The sequence below is a fragment of the Calidris pugnax genome, unplaced genomic scaffold (genome assembly GCF_001431845.1).
Source record: "Calidris pugnax isolate Ruff unplaced genomic scaffold, ASM143184v1 scaffold1156, whole genome shotgun sequence".
Lineage (NCBI taxonomy): Eukaryota > Metazoa > Chordata > Aves > Charadriiformes > Scolopacidae > Calidris > Calidris pugnax.
The window spans coordinates 101,739-125,515 of record NW_015094503.1 but is presented as its reverse complement, the minus strand read 5'-3'; the positions used below and the strand labels follow the sequence as shown (position 1 = coordinate 125,515).

At 59.8% G+C, this 23,777-nt stretch overlaps 2 protein-coding genes across 14 annotated transcripts; one reads left to right on the top strand and one right to left on the bottom strand.

The window, feature by feature from the left end:
- The first annotated feature begins 42 nt into the window (after nucleotides 1–42).
- On the top strand, nucleotides 43–1,716 carry MTERF4 (mitochondrial transcription termination factor 4). The gene is made up of 3 exons (XM_014963021.1): nucleotides 43–260; nucleotides 338–701; nucleotides 1,417–1,716. The coding sequence occupies exons 1-2, from the start codon at nucleotides 135–137 to the stop codon at nucleotides 695–697; spliced, it is 486 nt and encodes a 161-aa protein (XP_014818507.1). The 5' UTR covers nucleotides 43–134; the 3' UTR covers nucleotides 698–701; nucleotides 1,417–1,716.
- Nucleotides 958–23,753, bottom strand: SNED1 (sushi, nidogen and EGF-like domains 1). 13 transcript variants are annotated; one of them, XM_014963007.1, is made up of 33 exons: nucleotides 23,447–23,753; nucleotides 20,487–20,774; nucleotides 19,747–19,887; nucleotides 18,854–19,016; nucleotides 17,823–17,948; nucleotides 17,573–17,686; nucleotides 16,726–16,839; nucleotides 16,341–16,454; nucleotides 16,101–16,217; nucleotides 14,692–14,817; nucleotides 14,308–14,412; nucleotides 13,748–13,861; nucleotides 13,491–13,607; nucleotides 12,911–13,027; nucleotides 12,708–12,824; nucleotides 12,337–12,450; nucleotides 12,083–12,256; nucleotides 11,792–11,905; nucleotides 10,768–10,881; nucleotides 10,262–10,375; nucleotides 10,061–10,174; nucleotides 9,135–9,431; nucleotides 7,765–7,948; nucleotides 7,562–7,674; nucleotides 6,738–7,016; nucleotides 6,217–6,361; nucleotides 5,960–6,042; nucleotides 5,142–5,228; nucleotides 4,767–4,883; nucleotides 4,186–4,273; nucleotides 3,496–3,579; nucleotides 3,217–3,254; nucleotides 958–2,830 (listed from the first exon to the last, which is right to left on the bottom strand). In XM_014963007.1, exons 1-32 carry the CDS (start codon nucleotides 23,648–23,650, stop codon nucleotides 3,218–3,220), a joined length of 4,335 nt encoding a protein of 1,444 aa, XP_014818493.1. In that variant the 5' UTR covers nucleotides 23,651–23,753; the 3' UTR covers nucleotides 958–2,830; nucleotide 3,217. The 13 variants fall into 13 exon arrangements, with proteins under 13 accessions (XP_014818493.1, XP_014818494.1, XP_014818504.1 ...); XM_014963008.1 differs by having other exon boundaries at nucleotides 958–2,796; XM_014963018.1 differs by having other exon boundaries at nucleotides 9,135–9,197.
- Between the last annotated feature and the right edge of the window lie 24 nt (nucleotides 23,754–23,777).

The following is a 23,777-nucleotide window of genomic DNA, read 5'->3' as shown; positions in this document are numbered from 1 at the left end:
GGTATGGCGGCGGGCGGCGGGGCCAAGGCGGGGGGGGTCCGACCTCTGCCGGCCCGCTCACCCCGCTGCCCGCAGGTCAGCTGGGGCGGGCGGTGAGCCGCTGCCCGCAGCTCTTCACCTTACCGCGGAGGAGGATGGCGGCAGCGGTGCGGCTGCTGCGGGAGCAGTGCCTCTTCACGGCCGAGCAGCTGAGGGAGGTGCTGGGGACCTGCCCCGCCGTGCTTCTGGAGGAGCCGCGCCGCCTCCACCATCACTTCCAGGTGAGGGGGCCCGGCCGCGGCGGGGAGCGGGGAGCCGGGGGCGAGGCAGTGCGGGAAACGGTCTGTCCCGCCCGCAGTACGCCTACTTCAGGATGGGGGTCCGGCAGAAGGAGATGGTGAGGGCCCGTCTTTTCCGAACGCCCTTTGCCGAGCTGAGGAACCGGCACATCTTCCTGGAGCGCCGGGGGCTCTACCAGACCCCGCACAAAGGCCAGACCCAAAGCAGTAACCCCAAACTGAGGGACATCCTCCACCTCCCCGAGAAGGACTTCCTGGCCAGCCTGGCCCACGCCACCCCGGAGGAGTACGAGGTCTTCAAGAAGCTGCTGGCTCGAGAGGAGGAAGAAGAGGAGGAGGAGGAGGAGGACAGGGATGCACTGGACACAGAGGAAGATGAAGACTTTGAGAGTGAAGGAAGTAAAACAGCCTGGCAGTGAAGAGGTGAGGCTCCAGGATGCCCAGGCTCTCCCATGCTGGCACACTCCCTGCCCCTCTGCACTCCTGGGTGCTTGGGGTCCCCACCCCCCACACACAGAAGCTGGGGTGGCTGCAAGGCCCCACCAAGGGGCAGCAATAAATCCCATATATCAGAATTGAACAATAACCTTCATTCCTCTTTATTGACTAGCTACTTAAAAAAAAATACCCACTTTCCATAAAGTGTTTTTATTAAAAAAAAAAAACCCAAACCACAAACAAACCAAAATAACTAATTTATTTCCAAGGCTAGGTTAAAACCTTCTGGCTGTGTTACATATCTTGCTGGCCGGGGGGGCAGGAGGCAACAAGCTACTGTACTGGCTCACAGCAGGGACCACGCTTCCCCTTGCTGCTGGGACAGGCCCCATGGCAGCACTTGAAATGGGACCATCCCATGGCAGGGCCACCTCCACATTCACAGCCCATGTTGGCACTGGTCTTGTGGCTGTCAAGGCAGGGGTGCAAACCTTTCTTGACCACGGCCCCAGACCTCCCCCTGCCCCGTGGATAGCAGAGGTTGTGCTGGCTTTGCCCTTGCCCTGCCTTTCCAGGCAAGGGCTGGCTTCTTCATCTGCCCTGGGGAGGCAGGGCTGCTGTATTGGCCTTGCGGCAGTAGGGCTGGAGCAGGACCAGGCAGCCTTGGAAGAGGCTTGGCCGTCTCCGGTTCTGATTCCAGGAGCAGAGCTGGAGCCTGTGGAGGAGGGGAGCATCACGCTGGCCAGCTGGTTGGGTCGTGGCTTTGCATCGTCCTTGCTGCTCCCAGGCTGCTGCTGCAGGCCCAGCACTCTTCCCTGTGCCCAGGAGGGAGAGGGTGGTGCCGGGAGCGACAAAACTCCTGGGCCTGTTCCACTCCAAGAGCATCTTTGAGGCTGCAGCTCAACGCTTGTGGCTGAACTAAGCACCCTGCAACGCTGGCAGGAGGGGAAGGCTGCCCCCCACAGTGCTGGGGAAATAACACTCTATACCATAACTACAATATATCTCCGGTATGTATTAATTTATAATATACACTGTGTAGTTTAATACACAAATCTATGTTTAACTAGTGTTGTCATACAAACTCACAAAAACTAGGAACACTTCTAAGCTATACTTTTTCCTGGGCCCCCCGCCACAGCCGATGGGGCAGCAGCCGTGCACTAGTCCTCTTTTCTGCAAACGACACAGCGCCTGCATCACGACATGGGCTGGTGCCACGGGGAACACCAACGCTCTGAGCAGCTCAGGGGGATGGCATGTGGAGCTCACTTCGTTGCTGAACCCATACCATGCCCTGTAATGGCTTGGAGATGATTAGCATCAGAACAAGCACAGCGTTACACCTCAGCTGACAAACTTCACCCTACAGATCACTTTTAAAGTTCTTTCTAGGTGCTCTATTGCTTTCTGAATTTGAAATTTGGTTAAAACTAGGGATTGTTTACAAAGCAAAGAAAAAAGGCAGGCAGTAGAAGCTGCCTCAGTTTCCCCTGCTAGAGCAGAGGAGAGAGGGACCTGCCTCTACTGCTGGTGCTGACCCTGCTGCTCAGGGAAGCTGCTCACCATTTCTAACTTATCTATACAGGAAAGGTCTCCTCGAATCAGATTTTTGTGGGCCACATTTCGGGTGATAGCTAAGGCTTTTTGGTCTGCATTAAACCATTTTATTTTGGGGGTTATTGGCAATTTATAACCCTGGGTTATGAAAACAGGTGGGTGCAGATGCTGTTGGCAGAGAGCTGGGCCTGAGCAGAGCTGGGAGCCCAGCACTCATGCAGAGCAGCTGGGGAGGCCGAGCAGGGCTAGTCCCCTCGGGGTCGGGGGGCAGCCAGCCAGGTGCTGCAGTACACTGCCACTCAGCTCCTCAGGGGCAAAGAGGTGGCCAGAGCAAGGCAAGCCAGAGCGAAGGCAGTGCTGGTCCAGCAGGAGGAAGGGAGCGCTGCTCGGCATGCCGATCCAGCTGCGTGTGCGTAACGGGCTGGAGGAGAGGGAAAGGCTGACACCAGGCAGGAAGGTTCCCCTGCTGTGTTCAACCCAGTGAGCAGATCTATCTTCCTGGTGTTTCAAAAGCCCTTAGCTGTGGAAAGACAAAGCTTCTACTACTTTGAGCCCTGTGAAGAAGCAGGAGAAGAATGAGCTAGGGTGCAGAGCCCCCCCAAAAGCCCCGCAGCTCCCTCTTCCCACTCCGTGCCCATCTCAGGCTGGGAGAAAGTGACCTGCCCCAGCCTTTGCCTTGCACAGGCAGGCAGCACCCGGGCCCTTTGTGCACAAGAGCCTCTTCTTCACGGGGCTGCAGACCCACAGGGAAGCAGGGCATTGCCTTCTGCTCCTCCACCCTGGCCACAACCAGGAGCCTTTAGCTGCGTGCCCAAGCCCAACCAGTGCAGCAGCTGGAGAGCCCTCACAGCCCTTCAACATGATGATCTGAGCCTGGACTGTGCTCTGACCTCCACCCTTCCCCCCCTGCGGCTGAGGAGGGCCTGGAGCGGGTACTCACTCTATGGCTTCCTCAGTGTGTGACTGTTGCTTGGTTTTCTGAAAGGGAAGGGAAGAGAGCAGTCAGCCCTGCCCTGCAGTTTCTGGGCTGTCGCACGCAGGGAGGGCACACAGCTGGCCTCAGCCTCACAAGCATTCATGGGATGGCTGCACCCCTCTCCCAGTCCACCCCCAACCTAGGCACCCCTGTGCCATGCCGAGTGACACCAGCCAGCTGCATTCTCCCATCCTGGGCCGCAGGAAGGCTGGCACACTCTGTGTGCTGCTGCTAAGCCATTACCTGCTTGTTTTCTTCTTGGAACCGGTGCTTTCGCAGTTCTCCTTGTGGCAGACATCCTGGTGTACCTTGTAGACTCTCCTGTACCTGCACACACAGCAGAGGGGCAAGTTGTTAGAAAAACAGGGACAGATCTGCTTTTATGAGTGTGAGGGGGGAGCCAGGGGTTTCCCCATTTCCTTCCAGGCTACGGTAACCAGCCTTGGTAGAAACAGGGCTGAGTCTGCTGTGCTTGAGGGCTGACCCCACATACCCAGGCCCTTGTACCTCCACCACAGGAAGGCTGCAGGGCTTCAAGGGGCAGAGCAGAAGGCCCCCCCCCCAGCCCACACCCTGACGTTGCAGCAGGGCTGGCCCCAGCCATCTCCTTGCAGATGGAGAGGCAGCTAGGAACTGGCCTGGCAGGGGGATCAAGGACACCAAATCGAACCTTGCTGCCATGTAGGTGGGTAACACTGCTACAGGGCTGTCATTTCAGCAACACCCTGCCCTGAGATGCAGCTGGCAGGGCAGCCCTGGGGGCTCGAGGGCAGACAAGGCTGCTGAGCTTGCACTGGGGAGGGGGCAGCTGCCAGACGGGGTCTGAGACGGCCTCGCACTTGCTCTCCCTTCCCCAGAGCTAAGCTGCAGGGAGATGTCCCCGGCTCTGAGCACAAGGGGAAGGGGGGAGCACAACCCGCAGGCAGTACTCACAGGTAGTGGCAGGTGCCTCCTTGCCACACAGGGAATGACTTGGTTTCCGAATACAGCCGTGTGCATGAGTGTGGCACCTTCTTGCAGGCTGCTTGGGGAACAGGAGAGGGGAGCTATCAACAAGCCTGTCACTGGCCCTGCCTGCCTGTACCCTGTGGCAGGGGGCCTGCGAGGGCCCCGTGGATTCCCCTCTGCTGTCCTGGAAGGCTGGGCTCAACAGAGCTGACCCCCCAGGAGAGGCAGAGCCCCCAGCCCTGCAGTGCCCCGATAACTATGTGGGCAGGGCAGGAGCCTGGCTTGCCAGGCTGCCTGGTGGAGGCAGAGGGCTCGACCAGAAGCAGGGAGCAGACCTGTGCTACCAGATCTGCTCAAACTGCCACGAGCAGAGCCTTAGCCTTTCTCTCCACTGTTAGCACAGCACAGCCCTCTCTAGCAGAGACTGGGCATGGCAGGAGCTCCCCTGGTCAGGAGGAGCCAGGCGGTGACAATGGTGACCTGGGGACCCATGGCTGGCCAGGCTGTGCACATGCCATCCACCTGCAGGAGGGAGTCTGGCTCTCTTGCAGCAGCATGGCACTCACCCAGCTCGCAGAGCCGGCCCTTGAATCCTGGGCGGCAGTCACAGTGGTAAGACTTGCTATCCCTGGAGCAGACACCTCCATTCCTACAGGGGTTTGTGGAGCAGTTCTGCCCCTCACCTGCAAAACAAGTACAACCATCAGACCCCAGGGCCACGATGCAGCCCAGCCTCAGGGTGCTCCCCCAGCATGCCAGGGTGCTCCTGGGGAGAGCTATGAGCAGGGATGGGGCAGCTGGCAGGAGCCCACACTGTGGCCCTTGCATGCCTCCTGGCAGAGCAGCAACAAGGAGAGCAAGCTGGTGCCAAGCGCGCTGCCTGCCTGCCTGCAGGGCCTAGGGTGGGTTCCTGCTGCTCATCTCTCTCCCCCTGGACTTACTCTTGCTCTTTCCCTCATGCAGCTGCAGTGCCAGACTGCCCTGGATGGACACCTCCACATTCTCCAGCTTCACTGGTGCCTCTGGCTCTGGGCAAATAGAGGGTCAAATGTCATCTCCAGCCAGGGCCAGACCCAAAGGCAGCTCCCTCCAATGGGATCCAGCCTGCCTGTAGCATCAGGGGGCTAGTGAGGCCTGAAGCAAGTGGTTTAGCCAAGGTGGCACCCCTTGATCTAGGGGGACCTCCTCACCCTTCCTGGAGGGTTGTGGGACACACAGCATGTGCAGCAAGTCCAGGGCTGCTGTCAGGTGTGTAAGGCCCCTTCCCCAACCCATGGCATGGGGTTCCCAGGCCTGGTAGGGTATCTTGGGCTGGCACATGTATCCCTGGTGTTCCAGGGATGGCAAATGGAGGGCTGGTCCTGTGCTAGCAAGGGACTTTTTGCCCAGGCACCCTCCTTGAGTGTGAGGCTGTGCTTGACAGTCAGGGCTCAGGTTTCTGGACATGCTGGGGCTGCACTGAAGGGCTGCAGAGTCACTGTCTGGGCTCCTGCTGGTACTGGCAGGAGAGAAGTCCAGCCCATGCCGCAGCCAGCATTGCCTCCCATCAGCGAGGTCCCTCTCTGGGCTCCCCGACAGGCTGTGCATCATCTCTGCCTCTCCCTGGGCAGGGGTCTAGCAAGCAGGACAGGTGTTTGCCCAGGGAAAGGCGATGGGGCTCTCCCCTCTTCTATAGCTTCCCCCAGCAGCCTACCTGGCTGCCACCCTGAAGATGGCACTGGGTGACAGGAGGGGACAGAAAAGCAAGTGGAGCACTTACGTGTCTTCACAGTTATGGATTTGCCCAGTGCAGTGCCAAACCTGGTGCTGATCCTCCCTCTGCCATCTACCAGCTCAGTGAACCTGGGACAGAATAGCCGTGAGGGTACAGGGCACTGCAGGTCCCCCAGACCACAGCCACCCCATGCGCTAGGCCTGGGGGCAGCTGGACAAAGCAGTTGCTGGCAGCATCAGGCTCCATGCGAGTCCCATGGGCTCAGCTGTGAGTAGTGTGGGTGACCTGCTCGCAGTGCCTACCTGGGGGCTGGTGAGGGCTCCTCAGCTGTGTCGTGATCTGCTAGCAAGCGGAGTTCAGGTAGGAAAGCTGGGGGCAGCCTGTTGCGCAGGACCCGGGAGTGTCCAGCTGGGCTCCACCGTCTCTCTGGAACCCCATCCCTCTGCACTACAGACAAAAAGGGTTAGGCTTAGCAGGAGGCAGGCTGACAGCACAGCAACTCGGCTCCCAGACAGGCCCTCCCATCCGCAGGCTGCCATTTAGGGCTGAGTGCCAGCCCCCGTGAAGCATCACTGAGCTGCAACTCTGCATCTGCCCTCCACTAATGGCGGTGGCACCCTGCAACACCCACCTCCCTTTGCAAGGGACCTGTGTCCTTGTCCCCAGAGCCTGCTTCAGGCAACTGGTTCTGGGGCAGCAAGTCCCCATGGGCTTGTTACTCTGTTAGTCTACTGGCTTCTGCCCCGCTTCCCCATTAGCCCATCGCCTCCCTTGTGCTGCAGCAAACCAGCAGCACCCCTGCTGTGGCAAGCCAGGCACTCACAGGTGGTGACGAAGAGGTGGATGGGCTCGCTGTGCACTTGGCCTTGCTCTGTGTTCTGCACAGCCGTCACAGACAGGCGGTATCGCTGCCCAGGGAGTAGGTCCCGCACCATGTAGGACACAAGCTTTCCGTTGGGCACATAGCGGCTCTTCACGCTCTGAGTAGTGGTGACATTGATGATGTATCCCTCCACAGCACCAGCAGGCGGCTGCTCCCACGCCATGGACACAGAGGTGGCGGTGACACGGGAGGCAGTAAGGTTTTGGGGAGGGAGAGGCCCTGGGGCAGGCAGGAGGTAGGGAGAAAAGGGGTTAGTTCTGGTGTCCTTGAATGGCAACTGCCCTACTTGCTCGCGCACCATCTCAGAAGCATGCCAGGATTCCAGCTTTCCCAGCTATGCCCCAGCCAGCCCTCAGCCCAGCTCCAGCCGTGCAATGCACTGGGAAGAGGTACTCAGCACTGGGTCCCTGCCAAGGCGGGTAAAGCCTCACTGCACCCTGGCACCTGGGTCTGGCCCTCACCCTCCAGCTGCCATACAGCAGGGACCGAATCAGGCCCATGCAGGCTCCACATGGGACTGAGGTCATGCTGGTCTTGGGCAGTCAACAACATCTGGCAGGGAAGGACACACTACTGTCTCTCGCCTGGCCTTCCCGAGGGCTGCCTGCACACCTCCTACCTGCTGTGCTGGCCAGACAGGCTGACTGCTTTCACACCTTCCCCTCCCTGCAGCTTTCCTGCTGGCCATGAGCCGTGGCTGCCCCGTGCCTGCCAAGCCCCAGGGTCCCTGCAATAGCAGGAGATGTGAAGGCAACCCCACTCACTTGTCCACACGTGGAAGGGGGCTGTGGCCAGACTCTCTGAGGGGTGGTCTTCTGTCCCCACGCCGCTCAGCGTTGTGACATGAATGATGTACCTCTCTCCTGGCTGCAGGTCCCTGTGGAGGAGGAAGGCAGGGTGGGAAGGGATAAGCTGAGCAGCCTGGGGGGGGCCAGCTGGCCCAGCACCCACCTGCTGCCCCACTCACAGGAAGGTGTACTTGGCCACACTGCTGTTCAGCTCCACGGTGCGGTCTGCCAGGTCCCCCGGCTGGCGGATGGAGACACGCACCCTACTGACAGTGGAGTGCTTGAGCCGGTGGAGAGCCCATTGCACCGTGATGGCACTGGCCGTCACGTTCATGATCTCAAAGCCTTCCACCGGACGCGGTCCTGGCCAGAGCAAGTGGAGAGGACTGCAGTCAGCCACTGGTCATCATGGGGCGCCCCATCCCTTCTCCAGACCCCCACATGGGGAGTCCTGCCTGCCCCTCTGGGTTCATTTCCCCAGCAGAACCAGCTCAGTGCTACCTCCCCTGCCAAACTCACGCTCTCCTGTCCTCCCTGGAGGTGCAGACACGTCAGGTGGGAGGCACATCTGTCTGTCTGCCTGCCTGCAAGGTCTCCTTGCTGTGCATAGCACCCCTTGGACTGTCCTTCTCTGGCCCAAGTACCCACCATGAGCTCCAAAGGGGCTGCAGTGCCTGTGCCTGGCCCACTGCACACCCAGGCATCCATTCTGAGCCCAGTTCTCCCTGGCTTGAGGCCTCCCAAGATGCTATGGCTGGGGGCACAGTCCCATACTGTGCCCATGCCTGCCTTCTCCTCCCCTTGGCTTCTCTCGGTCTTAGCCTACTGGGGGGAGGGAGAAAAGGGGATGTGGCCCACCACCATTCCCCTCTCATTAAGAGGGCAGTTTTTCTACGTCTAAATCTCCTTCATCCTCAGTTTGCTCTTGATTTCTACATCCGCATGCCCTAGAAAGCAGGACCACAGCTGCTCCACCTGTCCGTGCCCCCACAAAGGCATCACTGTGCCCCCTTCCCTCTGCCTGTGGAGCAGAGGTCCCGGCCAGCCTCTGCCTACTCTGGCACCCCTCTGCTGAGCCCGGTGGGGCGACTCGCCCACAGGGCTCATTGTCATTAGAGATCACCCAGACACACTGCTTGGCTGGCGTGGGGGCTTCTGCAGCTCAACCAAGCAGCACCAGGGACCTGCACTACTGTAGGCCCAGTGACAAGGCATAACTGATGTGGCGGGTGCAGCCTGGCCCTGACGAACAGGCTCTAGGAGTGGTCCCTGCTGCCAGCTCCCTTACCAGCCCACGGGCACAGGCCCGGTGAGCTGCAGGGCGTTTGGTACCTTTTTACTCATAGTAAAGAGAATGGCAAGTCTCTGTACCGAATGCTTTCCAAAGGCCCCTGCCTGGATTTTAGGATCTGTACCATCAAACCCATCAAGGTTTGGCACAGGCCTGAGCTGTGGCTGGAGCCGGCGGCAGGGAGGAGGCGGCACAAGCCCTGGTGCCTGCGGGGGCCACACGTGCTCACAACCGCGATCCCCCGGGAACACTACTCACTAGTGCGCGTGGTGAGCATGACGGGCCTGCTGATATCATTCTTGTTGTTCACGTTGCGTTTGACTGAAAAGACAGAAATATTGTAGGCTCTGCCGGAGGCTAGTGCCCGCAATTGGTGGGCAGAACGACTTCGGTCCACAAAATCTGTCCTGCGGTAAGAGCCGTCGAGGGATACGTACGTCACGGCGTAGCCGTCAATGAGTTGCCTGGCGGCTGCATCCTCAGGTGGGTGCCAAGAAATCAACACACCAGTGTCCTCCACCCTTTCCACCTTTAATGAGGTTGGTGGCAGCAATTCTTCAGGGTGTGGGCAAAAGCAAAGGGGAGAGGTAACGCCATGAATCTTTAGAGAACAGACCGCAGCAGCAAGAGGCAGAGTGGCAGCAATTGAGGATGGGGCCCTCGCTCTCTCCCTCGGCATGCCTGGCAGGGGCCCTGAGGGCACCAGCCGCCACCAGCCTGGCAGGCACAGGAGGAGTCAGGAGCACTCCCAGCCACTGCGACCTGGCAGCACCCGCGGCCGAGCGTTTGCCACTGCCTGCCAGGCCTAGGGCAGCAGCAAGACAGGGCAAGGGGCCTCGGGGAGGCTGGTGCCAGTGGCAAGAGGCTTCTCTTGGACACCTCGGCCTCCACTCCTGAGGGCATCCCAGGGATTGCTGTTGCTGCAGGGGGCTCAGGGAAACCTGACCCCAGCATCCTCATGCTGAGCCCAGCCCCAGCAGCTCGGCGCAGCTCAGCACACCAGCACCCGCCCGTGGCATCGGTGGGGCCTGGGCTGCCCCCCATGGAGGTGAGGCCCCAGCCTTGCCTGCCTCAAGGATTGCTGCTGGTCTGGGATGGCGTCGAGCCCCTTGCAGGTGGTGGCCAGTGCCAGGCTGGCACCAAGCCCCGCGCCGCATCCTGGTGCCACTGCTGAGGGCCTTTACCTTTTTCGCAGCTCTTGCCTGTGTAGCTGACTTTGCAGGTGCAGCTGTGGGTGCCATTGCTGGGTAGGCAGTAGCCTCTGCTCCCACAGGGGCTGGAGAAGCACGGGTCACTGGCTGTGGGAGAGGCGCCAGGCCCAGCAGTGTTAGCAGTGCTGGCCAGCCAAATGGCCACCCCACGCCAAGCCGCCCTTCCCGCCTCACCTGTCTCACAGTGGTAGCCGAAGAAACCCTCTGGACACACACAGAGGTAGGAGCCTCCGTAGCTCTCACACTCCCCTCCATTTCGGCAAGGGCCCGACTCACAGGCATCCACTTCTGGAGGTGGGAAGAGGCCAGCAGTGAAGGGGGGGCCCAGCATGCCAGCAGCCAGCTCCCGCAGGTGAGCAACAGCGACAGCCCCCCGAGGACAGCAGGATGGACATGCAGCCCGGGGGCTCAGCACAGCTGGTCTAGACTCAGAATCCCACCCAAGCGCCACAGCGGATCCACCACTGGTGGACACCTTGTTCCTTGCTCCCACCTCACCGAAGCCGTTTCAGCTCAGTCCCCAAAATCACAGGCAAGGAGGTGTGACAGGCAGCAAGCATGCAGGGTGATGGCTCAGGGTCCAGTGGTCCAAGGTGGCAACCAGCTGCCTGGCTTGGTACTGGTCCTGGCTGCATCCCAGTGTTGAGGCTCCCGCCACCCCAGGAAGGATGAGTCCCTACCTGTCTCACACTGAGTCCCCACAAAGCCCTCGGGACAGTAGCAAGCAAAGGACCCCAGGAGGTCGTGGCAGGTCGCACCATTCTTACAGGGCTCTGACTGGCACTCGTTGACATCTGGGGAGTGGCAGGAGGAGAGGGGCCGGCTCAGCACAGCAACTGGGGATGGGGGCCTCATAGAGGCATCACTTCCCCCCCAGAGCAAGGACACTCCCCACATTGCTCACTATCCCTAGACCCAGCAGCCAGGAACAGCCCCACTCCTGAGCCCACTGCCCCAAGCCTGACCCTGCGCAGGGGCTGTGGTGGGAGGTAGGCATGGGGAGATGCCCACAGGGACACCTGGCAGTGTGGGCTGTGAGAAGAGGTCCCATAGGGTGCCTGTGGCATGTCCCCTCCTGTAACTCCCACCCTCTCCTACCACCGTTCTCTGCCAGGCCCTGAGAAGCTGGGCTAGTGCCACCTGCCAGTGTCACACCAGCCCCCCTGCTACCCATCACCCCCTTCAACCAGTGCCCACACACAACCACAACCATGTGCGTGCATCGGAGGGGGAGCACAGCTGAAAATGTGTGACGTCAAGCTGCCTTCCCTGCCCTCTCTTGGCCAAAAACTTTGGCCAAGGGCACACGCAAGGCACATCCCACCCAGTTCCCAAGATCTGGGGCTTATCTGCATGGGCTTAACATGAGTCAGGAGATGTCACTGCCCCATCAATGATGGAGATGCCCACAGAGCAGCCATTAGCGGAGGGATACAAGTAGCACACATGTCCCACAGCCCTGCCTCCTCCTCTGCCCGAATGGGAGCAGCATCTCCCTGTCAGCACACCCCATAGCTGGCAGGGGTGCTCCAGGAGAGGAGCCCTTGCCGCAGGCTGATTTGAGCACACAGACAGAAGATTGAAGCCAGTGCACACAACCACAGGCAGCCCAGCTTCTGACCGTGGGGTCTGCGCCTTCCTGGGGCTGGGGGGTGAGGGAGGCTTTACCACAGCTGCCTACAGCAGCCCTGGGCACAGTCTTACCTGACTCGCAGTGATGGCCGGTGTAACCTGGCTCACACAGGCACAGGAACTCGGCAACATGGTCCTTGCACTGGCCACCGTTCAGGCAGGGCTGGGACCAGCACTCATCAATCTCTGCAGGCGTTCAGGCAGAAAAGAAACAAGATGAGAGACATGAGTCCCCAGGGGCTGTCTGCAGACATGGGCAGAAGAGGACTGCAATATGCACCCTGGGGTCACCAAGCCATAGTTGTGACCGCAGCCTGCTGGGACGGTGCCCCAGGGCTGGGGCTGCTCCCCAGCACTCCTCACCATTGCATTCGGGGGGGTCGCTCCAGACTCCTGGCAACTGGCAGACACGGGGGTGGTTGTGCTGACTGAGGATGTAGCCCAGCTCACACTGGTATTCAGCAAGCGAGCCCACTTTGGTGGAGTTGAAAGAGGCCCGGGCATGCTTCACCTCACTGGGGATACCGCAGTCAACCTCTGGGGAGAGATGGAGGTTGAGGGTGAGTGGGACCTGCAGAGGCACCCCAAGCCCCCAGCTTGCAGCCCAAGGCCCTTACCAGACTGGCAGTGCTTCCCTACATAGCCTATAGGGCACGTGCAAGCATAGCCCCCGTCAAGGTCCCTGCAGGTAGCACCATTCTCACAGGGGCTGGGGAAGCATGGGGAGGACACTAGAAGAAGAACGGAGCAAAGAGCAACTGCTGTTGAGCTGGCAGAACCCAGAAATCAGAGCCATCCCCTTTCCCCCTTCTGGCGGTGCAGCCCTGCCCTCCAGCTAGGGTGCAAGGAATAGTTGAAGCACTTCCAATTACAGGGCCGGGGTTCAAAGCAAGCAGTGAGGGAGGGCTCACTTGCTGCCACTGCGGCTGTCAGCTCCGCCAGCAGCCCCAACACCTCCCCAGCACTGTCCCGCCATGCTCACACCTACCGATCTCGCAGTGCCGGCCAGTGTAGCCCAGGGGACAGTCGCACTTGTACTTGCCAATGTAGTGGAAGCAGGTACCCCCATTCTGGCAGGGCCCCGAGGCACAGGGGTCCGGCTTACCTGGGGGCAGAGGGCAGGCAGAAGGTGAGTAGCAAGCAGGATGACTTACCACCTCTCCTCCCCAGGTGGGGACTAGGGGGTCATACCAATCTCACAGTGCTTGCCGGTGAAGCGGTAGGGGCAGGTGCAGTGGTACTCGCCATCCACCTCCCTGCAGGTGCCCCCGTTGCGACAGGGCCCCATGCTGCAGAGCCGTGGTTTGGCTGAAGAAAGAGCACCGAGAGTAGGGGGGTCACCCACTGCTGCTGGCACACTGAGAGCCACTGCCACCCACCAGCACCCCACCAAACCCCTTGCTGTGGGAAAGCCGAGCGCACCTGAGCCTCACAGCTCTGGGCTTGGAAACACCACTGTCCAGACATGTGTCAGGGCCTCAGAGGGCCACAGGCACATAATGTCAGGGAACTAGCGGAAACTCAGACATATAAAGAACTCCAACACTGATGGTGTTGTGCAGGAAACACAACTGGATCAGCTGCTGTAAACTGCCAGGGGCCATGAAGGGAGCACCACAATCCTACCTCCACCCTGTCAGGATGGGATGGGATAACCTGCACCCACTTTCAGCTGCAGCTCAGCAAGCAGCTGCTCGTCTCCCACAAAGGTTCAAGCTCTTCTCCCACCCCCTGCCAGGTCCAGGGGTGTTAGAGAGTTCTGCACAGGTACCTTTCTCGCAGTGCTTGCCAAGGAAGCCTCGAGGACACTCACAGGTGTAGGAGTCGTCGTGAGCCTCACAGGACCCCCCATTCAGACAGGGCTCAGAATCACAGGGGGATGGCATCGCTGAAAAGTCAGACATGGGGTATCACTGAGGATGTACAAGCAGGGGTGCGAGGGCTGCTGCTGGTAGCCCTGTTCACTGCCCTGGCTCCTGCCTCATCCCTCCCCAGGTCTGGTCCCACATTGCCACAGATGAGACTTACTGTGGTTGGTGCCATAGTCAGTGTGGCAGACGCAGAGGTAGCTCCCACCATACTCCATGCAGTACCCGCCATCTGGGCACTGCGTGTTCATGTTGCACGGTGTGGTTGTGACTTCTGCAAACACAAGGCCAGCACCAGCCTCCATCAGCTGGCAGCAGGAGGACACCCAGCTGCCTGCCTGGCCAGAAACAGGGGTATCCTAACTGCAGGGTCTGATGAGACAGGAGGGACCCTCTGTACCCCACGCCACAGACTGTGCAAATGGCAAGGGCCAGCCTGGATGCCCAGAAAGCTTCGGAGTGGGAGCACACAAAGGCTGCAGTTCCCTCCCTACCCAGGGGAGCCAGGCTAGCCCAGGGGCTGGGAGAGGCATGGATCAAAGGAAAACAGTGCTGCCTTCTCCCCAGGGGACAATATTCCCAGGTTCAAATACAGTGCATGCCCCTGCTACTGTGCTAGGCTTAGGCATGGGCAGGGTATCTCCTTGCTTGCCTATGGCCTGCCTGGGTCAAGCATCCCGGAAAGGGAACAAATACGGTGAGCAAGAAGCCTTCACCCACCAAATTCACAGAGGACACCAAAAAACCCAGGCGGGCACTGACAGATGGTGATGTTCCCCTCCAGACAACTGCCGCCGTTGCGACACTCGCAGCCCTCCAAGAGCTCTGCAAGAGAAGAGATGAGAGCTTCCTAGGACCCCTCCTGCTTGCAGGGCTGGGACAACCAAGTAGTCTTGCTGGGTGCTACCCATGGTAGGAGCTCAGGTGGGTGGCAGCCACAAGCTCCCCCAGACACCCAGGCACAGCCTCCTTCAGCAGGATGGATTGGCTGTTCAGTCCAGGAGCCCTGAATGAACTCTCTGGGGCTGCTGCTTCTCCCTCCCAGGAGCACGAGGGCCCCCCTAGAGATGCGACACCACACCCGAGAGGTGCCCCGGTACTCACTATCTCGACAGTCCTGCCCCGTGTAGCCCTCCTGGCATTCACAGACGTAGCCCTGCTCTGTCTCCAGGCAGCTGCCCGCGTTCTGGCACGGGTGGGAGAGGCAGGCACTGGGCACACGGGGCCCACCTGCGGGGAAGAGGGAGGCTGAGCCAGAGCCATCCCGGCCTGAGGATGGAACACCTCTGTCCCAGGGAAGCTGGAACAGAGCCAGCCTAGCCCAGCTTCACGTCCGACACCCCACCGTGGCCAAGCAGCCCCAATGGAAGGAGCTGCCTCCTGGCAGCACCACGACTGGTGGGAGTGTTGATCTGCTTGAGGGTTGGAAGGCTATACAGAGGGATCTAGACAGGTTGGATCAATGGGCCAAGGCCAATGGGATGAGGTTTAATAAGGCCAAGTGCCGGGTCCTGCATTTTGGTCACAACAACCCTGGGCAACGCTACAGGCTAGGGGAAGAGTGGCTGGAAAGCTGCCCGGCAGAAAAGGACCTGGGGGTGTTGGTGGACAGCCGGCTGAACATGAGCCAGCAGTGTGCCCAGGTGGCCAAGAGGGTCAATGGCCTCCTGGCCTGTATCAGGAATAGCGTGGCCAGCAGGAGTAGGGAAGTCATCGTGCCTCTGTACTCGGCTTTGGTGAGGCCTCACCTCGAGTACTGTGTTCAGTTTTGGGCCCCTCACTACAGGAAAGACATTGAAGTGCTGGAGCGTGTCCAGAGGAGAGCCACCAAGCTGGTGAGGGGTCTGGAGAACAAGTCATGTGAGGAGAGGCTGAGGTAACTGGGCATGTTTAGCTTGGAGAAGAGGAGGCTGAGGGGAGACCTCATTGCCCTCTACAACTACCTGAAAGGAGGGTATAGAGAGGCGGGGGTTGGCCTCTTCTCCCAAAGGAATAATGACAGGACCAGAGGTAATGGTATGAAGCTGCGGCAGGGGAGATTCAGATTAGATATTAGGAAGAATTACTTTACTGAAAGAGTGGTCAGGCCCTGGAACAGCCTGCCCAGGGAGGTGGTGGAGTCACCATCCCTGGAGGGATTTAAGAAACGTGTAGACGTGGCTCTTCAGGGCATGCTCTAGTGCTCAATATTATAGGTTTGTGGTGGGGTGTAGTATGTGGGGTTGTGGGTGTGGGGTTTAGTTGGTGGGTGGTGGTTTTGGGTTTGTTGGTTTTGTGGTGGTTGTGTGGGGTGGGTTTTTTTGGTTTTGTTTTTGTTTTTTGTGGTTGGACTCGATGATCTCGGAGGTCCCTTCCAACCACTAAGATTCTGTGATTCTGTGACCCCTCCACACACACTGCTTTTGGTAGTGCCTACGGCTGATGCAGCCCCTTTTTAGCCATTTTCCCCTTCCCACCCAGCTCTCCCAGAACCGACCCCCACGCTGGGCTGGGTGAGGTGTCCCTCCACTCACCGTACTGGCAGTTGTTGCCATAATAACCTGGGGAGCAGGTGCAGATGTAGCGGCCGGGGCGGATGTAGTTGCATGTCTGCCGGATCCGGCAGCTCCGGTCTTCACAGGAAGACGAGTCTGGTGGGGAGGGAAAGCAAACAAGCGAAAGATGAGCAGAGCCTGCCCCGGGAGAGGGGCCATGACGGGCAGCAGAGCACAGGGACACAGTCCCTGGTGTGGGTCATCCCGGGGTACAGGCACCTTTCTCACAGCGCTGTCCCACGAAGGGCTCCAGGCACACACAGGTGTAGTTATTGACCAGGTCAACGCAGTGCCCACCGTTCAGGCATGGGTTGGACTCACACTCGTTCACTTCTGCAAGGGGAGGCCAGGAGGGGTTGTCAGGCCGTGCATGGGCACTGCTGGTTCACCCAGATCCTCCCATCCTGGATGATGCTCAGGAGGAGGAAAGCAACAGCCGTGGCGGGGGGAAATAAATAAATAAAATTTAAAAAAATCTGTGCCACCAGCAATGCCGAGCACTCCCTTCTTGAAACTATGGCTGGGGGTGAAGCAGGATGGGAAGGCAGCTTGCCAAGGTGTGAAGTGTCACCATCTCCCCCTGGCACTTGCTCCTGCCACTTACCTGTCTGGCAGTCCGCCCCTATGTACCCTGGCTGGCACAAGCATGTTGCAGTCCCGTTCACTGCCTGGCACCTCCCACCGTTCTGGCACACCCTGTTCTCACACGGTGACTCTTCTGCAGGGGGACACCGAAAAAAGAGAAGGGGGAGAATCAACCCAGGCACAAAACCAGCATGTCCCCTGCACACATGGTGATGCCCAGGCCAGGCAGAGAGCACAGCCTCTAGCAGGAGCCAGTGGCCACATTCCCAGCCGTGGCTCTTCCCAAAGCCTTCTCAGGCAGCTCAGCCTTTACACCCCCCTGTGCCTCTTGGATGCCAGTGTGCATGCTGGGCCTTTCTCCCTCCCTCCCTTCCTTCCCCAAAAGTCAACTCAGTGCTTGCCTTCACCAGGCTTGCTGGGAGCCAAATGCTTTGGCAGCAATTCCACCAGGGGGTAGAGGCCAGGGGTGGGGGGAAACAGACCATGACAGCCCCTGCCAGGGACTGGGAGAGTCCCCAGTGCCTTCAAAGGGCTTGGGACCACAGCATCACCTGCAAAAGTAGGGCCTCCAAGACTACTGTTTAAGCACTAACCGCCAGCTTTTCTTTCTCACTGAGGGAGCAGTGCCGGCGGCAGTGGTGAGCCGAGCCCTCGGCAGAGACGGCTGCCAGCAGCAGGAAGGGCTCACAGCCAGAGAAAATTTCCTTTGCCTGCAGCAAACTGAAATCTAAGCTGGCCATTGCAAATTGCTCAAGCCAGCTGCTGCAGGAGCCGCAGTCTCAAAGCTCTCCCCTCCCAAGAGTGTCCCCCAAGCCTGGGGTCTCTGTCCTTCAAGCATGGCAAAGAGCAGACAGCCTCATGCTCACCGGTCTCGCAGCTGGCACCTCTGAAGCCCGGCAGGCACCGGCAGCTAAAGCTGCCAGCACCATTGAGGCAGGTGGCTCCATTCTGACACGGGTGGGAGAGACACTCATCCACATCTGAAACAGAGCCCCAGGTAGGGCAGGAGCTCAGGGCAGGGACAAGGGACAGCCAGACCGGCAGCACACAGTGGTGACACTGGGAGTGAGACCCAATCCCCATGGCAAGGCGGGGGAGCTTAGGGCCAGCACTCACCGACATGGCACCTCTTCCCGGTAAAGCCGGCCAGGCAGGAGCAGGTGTAGGAGGGGTTCCCCGTGATGCAGTCCTCAATACACTTCCCCCCATTCAGGCAGGGCCGTAGCATCAGGCAGACAGAGGCTGTGGGGACAGGCGGTGCCCCCCCCATCAGCTTGCACCCCGGCCGGGCTCACCCGCCACCTTCCAACCACACCAGCACCGAGGTCTGTCCCTGAGCCCACCCGGCTCCCCAGGGTGCTCAGAGAGCCCACAGGGGCTGCCTGCCTCACAGCTGGGCAGGGTCCGCTCCTCGTGGGCTCCCCTGAGACAGGAGGGCAGTTTTATCCCTCCTGTGCAAAGGGGAGAGGCTTCACAGGGTCAGCCCCACTGGCCAGGAGGACATGGAAGTGCCCTTGCTTGTCACCCAGGGCAGCGGGAAAGGTGGACAGGAGAACCCATGTATAGCGAACCCACCGGTCACGCAAGACACACACAGATCACACACAGGTGGGAAAACATGGCTGGGGGGGGGAGCGGGGACGAGGAATGAGAGGCCAGGGGGTCCACGAGGGAAGTGTCAGGACCACCAGGATGGGGAGAGTGGCCCAGTCCTGGGGCCCCGGCCCTGCTAGGGAGGCTGGCACTCAGCAGCCCTTTGCATGGCTCACCCCAGCCTCCTGAGACTTATGGATATGTGCATCCCCTGAGGGTGCCAGCCCCTCATGCCCTGCCCTGCTTGTGCACCATCACCTCCTCCCCGGCCTCCCTCATTGCTCCCCACGGGCTCTTTTCATCTCAAAAGTCTTTCTCCCCTCCCCATTTGCTCTCCCAGCCGTTTCCCAGCCCTGGGGCACCCATGGGTGCCGTCCCCAGCCACAGCGCACACTGAGGATGGTCCCCCCGCGGCTGCCTTCCCTCCCTCCCCAAGCCCTTTGAGCCACCTCCTCTACTCCATGGAGGTGGGGATTGAGGCAAGGAAAGATGGGGCTGGAGAACAGTGTGGGGTTGGGTTGGGAGTTAAATAAACCTAACTGCTGTCCTCTTACTTGTATTGCTGCAGCCCCCCACTTGCACCTGGGCATCATCGATTCTGAACACCCAGCGCCCGGGGATACCCACATTTGTCGTCATCTCCACGTCAGCGATGTCATCAGTGCGGGATCCAGGGATGTTGAAGTAGCGCTTTCCATCACCAGCATTAAAACCTGCCTGGGAGGACAAGGGCAGAATGTAGAGAGATGTCACTAGCGCATGGGGGAAGGCGGCTGGAGCACGAAGGCTCATCTCACCCACCGCTTAGTGCCACTGGCAACACTGCTTGGGCTGACTGTCCCCTTCCACATGCCACTGGCCAGCACTCAGCCCTGTCCACGCGCCAGGACGACAGCCAGCACAATGGGGCGAAGAGGCCATCCTGCCCCCCTTGGTCCCTCCCCTGGGATTCAAAACCCATCCGCTTCCTCTCCACCTGCGGCATTCTGCCTGCTGCAGGCTGGCAGGCAAGGAGCCAAGCACGGATCAACTGCCGGTAAATTCACACATCTGAACGGGTACTGGGGTTCTAGCGGGTGTGGGTGTTGGCTTTTTTTCCCTTAAACACAACAACGCACACAAGCATGAAATAAAAACACAAGCGAAAGCTGTGCTGGCTGTGGCAGCTGCTCTTAAAGGCTGAGGTTAGGAAGGAAAAGGGACTATGAGGTAGCAGCCAAGGCAAAGACCTGTGGTTTTGGGATAACAAAGCCCCCTGTATGGTCTCAGCTTTAGAAGCCAGAGCACACACGGATATGTAAGAACTTTTTTTTTTTTTTAAAAAAAAAAAAAAAAAAAGGAAAGCAGAGGGAGACTTTTCACGTCCAAAAAACCCCAAACCAGGAGCCATGAGCTCACAGGGCAGACACGCTATCTGGGCACCCTGGGAGCCACATTCGCCACTTACCTGCGCTGCAATGCCGCCGAGCCCAGCAAAGTCCCCCCCACTGCTGGCGTGCATACCCGTGGTCCAGGTGATGGACTCATAGTTGAAGATGGTGAAGGAGAGCTTGCCATCTGTGATGAGGACAATCTGGAAAGTGTTTACCTGCAGCAGGGAGGTGAAGCAAGCAGTGAACGGGCAGGAGTGGAGCAGGCAAGCCAGCCAAAAACCAGTCAGAAAATAAAATGACAGAAAGAGGACCTAGCAAAGGGGTGTTTCTTTGAGCCCCGGTCCTCCTCTGCTAGAAAAGGCAGTTGGGTTCAATTATTTTTCAACCTAAGGTGTTGTGATTCCCCAGCCCAGCACCCCAGCCAGCAGAACAGCTCGATTCTCCTACCAGGGGAACAGGAAAAATGGGGAGAAATGTGGTTATCAGGCCCCTGGAAGAAAGGCACTGAACCCTGGACCGGCTCTTCCACACAGCTGCAGGCAAACGCCACTCCGCGGCTGCCCAAGAAGGGGGATGCCAGTGACTTGCAGCCCCAAACAGGGCAAAGAGGAGGGTTTGGTTTTACTGGCCCAGTGCTGCTCTGTCGCGGCAGGGTGTCACAACAGAGCGGCCGGGGTCAGCTTAGCCTGCTGGTGACTCCGTGCTGCACACAGCCAGAGCACCATCGCTGTGGAAGGCACCAAAGCCCTGGTAGGATGCTCCTTTTAAAAATCCCTACCCCTAAACTAACAGCTGCTTTGCCCCAGCTACTCACTGGCGAAAACGAACTGCCCCCAAAGAAGGTGACTCGGTACCAGGTGGCGATGAAGACCCACTGAGCAGAAAACTCTGGGAACTCGGGGAAATACTGCACAATATCTCTGCTTGCTCGCTCTAAGATGGGCTGCTCAGTGCTCTCCCGGTAATACACATCACCAGCCCGCCTGTTATCCACATCTGCCCAGAAAGCAGCCACCACACGCCGGTCCTTCGAGATGGGGAAGGCCACCGGCGTGAACTGGGAGACCTCCTTCAGGAACGAGATGATCCCGTTGTTGTTCACCTGCGGAGAGGGAAGGAAAGAAACGGGCGGACATGGTTGATTCCTGCTGCCAGCAGGAATCTGTGTTTTAGAGGCGCTTTCCATTTCAACTTTATTCTCCACCCCCCACCACCTTTCCACAAACATTGGAGTGTTTCTCCTTCCTGCCCTTGAAGCAGAGACGTGCCCCGGTGTCCATAGCCCCCCATCCCGGCCACTGGAGTGCGGGTGCAGGGAGGCAGTGCCTGAACAAACCCAGCGCTGTTCTCCCCCACGACCAGGCCAGGGGAAGGGGGAACAGCTGAGAAAACCGCGGCAGCCTCGGTGCTTTAAACAAACAGTGCCCAGCACGCTCGGCCAGCTCACACCAAGGGGCTGCTTCGCTCACTATTGCTCTCTCACAGCTGGCACGCAGCCTGCAGGGCTGGGGTCTAGGGCCAGGCATCGTCACCACCCTCCTGGCAAGGTGGCCACCAGCACAGAATGGGGGCAGCCTTGCCAGGCAGCAATCTGTCCAACGGCATGCACAGCACTCCAAGTGAGGTAACGAGCTGTAGAGCTCACAGGCTCGTGGTCCCCAGGTGACCAAGTGCCACCATCCCACGCAAAGCCTCTGATGCTGGCTGGGCCTCAGCAGACTGCTCTCCTTAAAGCAAAGGATGCCAGACACCCAGGGTGAGATACTGCAAGTCCTGAGCCCTTCCCTAGCACTAATTAACTGGGTTAGTAACAGTCCTGGGATGCCTGGCTGAGGGATGCGTGGCAGAGGCATCCCTTAGCCCAGGGAAGGAAGCCAGAGATAGTGGATGCTGCTGCCTGGAGTACTGCCTCCTGGAATGGGGACACAGTGGGAGGAAAGCTGCTGCCTGAACAGTCAGTGAGGGGTCAGGGATCAAAAGGAAACCTTCTTGCCCTCAAATTCCCGGGAAGAAACCCTGCCAGGACCCTACCGCAGTGGCAACCCCAGCAGGGCCAACAGCTCCAAGCTGCTCCATTCCCCTGCCAGCAGTGCTGCCCACAAGCAACAGCAGGACAAGCAGGAGCACACAGCCCCTAACTAGCTCACTGCATGCAATGCCAGCTCCGGCAGCACCAGCCTGGAAAGCCCCTGGGCTGCAGGGTGGGAAAGGGTGCAAGCAAGAGGCTCTCGAGCAGAGAGAGCAGCCCTGGCAGGCAGCAGACAGGGACAGGCAACACTATCACGCTCGCGTGCCGACAAGGAGCCAGAAGCCAGCATCCCGCCAGGAGCCTTAAGGAAACCAAGCGTGCCTGTGCCCTAGCTATCCACATGTCCAGGCTGATGGGAGGGGACACCAGGCTGTGATGGCCACGTCTGATGGTCCCCAGTCCCCGAGGAAGGTGCCCAGCCCCTCCATGTGAACACAGGACAGACCTTGCTGTGACTAAGGGGAAGAGGATTCCTGTTTCCCAAAGCCTCCGTAACCCCACGGTGTCCACGGAGAAACATTCTTCCTCTGATTAAAGCAAGATGGGAGAGAGCCGGAGCCAAGAAGGGCTTTTTTGTTGTTGTTGCTGGTTTTTGCTAAGGAGAAGGGGGTGGTCGGAGGCAGCCCTCGAGGACGGAGATTTCCAGGTGAGCCCAGCCCCACACCAGCTCCCCTGGGACAGCGGCACCTAGTCCTGCCGCACAGGGGCCCCTACAGAGCTAGAGGGTCTCAGTTCAGGGGAGGGGGACGCACCGCTCTCTGACCCCTGGAGCCCCTCTGAGGCCCAGAGGTGTGCTGCTGATCACACCACCTGGCTTCTCCCAGCCTCTTCTATCCTCCCACCATGGCCCAAGCCCCAAGCCCAGGTCCCTGCTGCCCAATGGCAGGGCCAGCACTTTTATTAGGGCGAAAAAAAAAAAAAAAAACCACTGGCAAGGACCAAGGACCTCTCCTCCTGCATTTAGCTGAGGTGGTGGGACAGTACACGAGCCCAGCTCCAAGATGGCACCAAGGCAATGCTCATCCCTCTTCTTCGCCAGCCAGGTCTGGATTGCTGGTCAGCCCAGAACAAACCAGGGGAAAGCTCTCTGTCCACCGTCCCCTCCAGGTGGCTCAGCGGTTGCAAGGGAGCATGTCAGCAGGGGTCCCAGTGGCCCAGCCGTCCTGGCAGGCACAGGGAGGAGAGGGATCAGGATGTGCCGAGCAGCCAGCCAAGCCCGCTGCAGCACAACCCAAAGGGCAGCTGTGTTTATTCTGCATCACACCCAGAGCCCCACCATCCACTCCTCCCCGGCAAGGGACACCATCCAGGGGCAGCCATCCAGGAGCTGTGGAGCTCTCACCCGCCAGCCGTGCCCAGCTCCCTGGCGCTGGGACCAGTTCCCCGAGGCGGGGGGGGTACGCCTGGGGCTCCCCAGTGCGGCCAAACGCCTGGACCAGCATCCCCAGGGCAGTGGGGCCAGGACCCTCGTTGTGCCACCAACCGGGGGTCCAGCGTGCTTCCACCGCCGTCCCGGACCCCTCCCCGCCCTCGGCACACCGTTATGGCTCCGACGCTCCGAGTTAAACAGGGAGCGCCCCACGGCCCCGTGGAAATCCAGACGCGCTTGGATCCATCCACGCGGGACACTGATTTTAAAAATAAGGGGAAAGAGCAGGCAAAAAAAAAAAAAAACCCAAAAAAAAAAACAAACCAAAACCAACGGTCAATAGGAGGCCCGTCGGGAGGCCGTCCCCGGTACTCACGTAGAGGCCGGTGTGCCCCGCGCCGAAGAAGGGGAAGGGGACGGAGAGGGGCCGCAGCTCGGAGCCGCCGTCGTCCTGCTTCCGCGTGACGGCGTCGCCCTGGGTGGGCCCGAAGGGGTAGAAGTCCGCCAGAGGCACCACGCCGCCCGCCCACAGCCACTCGCCCAGGGCCACCAGCACGGCCCAGCCCGCCAGGCCCCGCATGGCCACACGGGGGGAGCCCTCCGCTCGCCCGCCCTCCTCTCACGCCGGCACCGGCCACCGCGACATGGCGGGGGACGGGCGCGAACCCGGTGCCCGCTGCCGGGCTCCTCCACCCCACCAGCCCCGC

Bases quoted from the DNA above. Each gene is read 5' to 3' on its own strand.
- MTERF4 (XM_014963021.1), top strand. From the start codon at position 135: ATGGCGGCAGCGGTGCGGCTGCTGCGGGAGCAGTGCCTCTTCACGGCC. The intron at 261-337 runs GTGAGGGGGCCC...TCCCGCCCGCAG, and splicing joins GCCTCCACCATCACTTCCAG to TACGCCTACTTCAGGATGGG.
- SNED1 (XM_014963007.1), bottom strand. From the start codon at position 23,650: ATGCGGGGCCTGGCGGGCTGGGCCGTGCTGGTGGCCCTGGGCGAGTGG. The intron at 19,017-19,746 runs GTAAGTGGCGAA...TTGTCCTCCCAG, and splicing joins TCGGCGGCATTGCAGCGCAG to GCAGGTTTTAATGCTGGTGA. The intron at 11,906-12,082 runs GTGAGGAGTGCT...GAACGCCTGCAG, and splicing joins CGACCCCCCCGAATGCAATG to AGATTGATGAGTGCTGGTCC.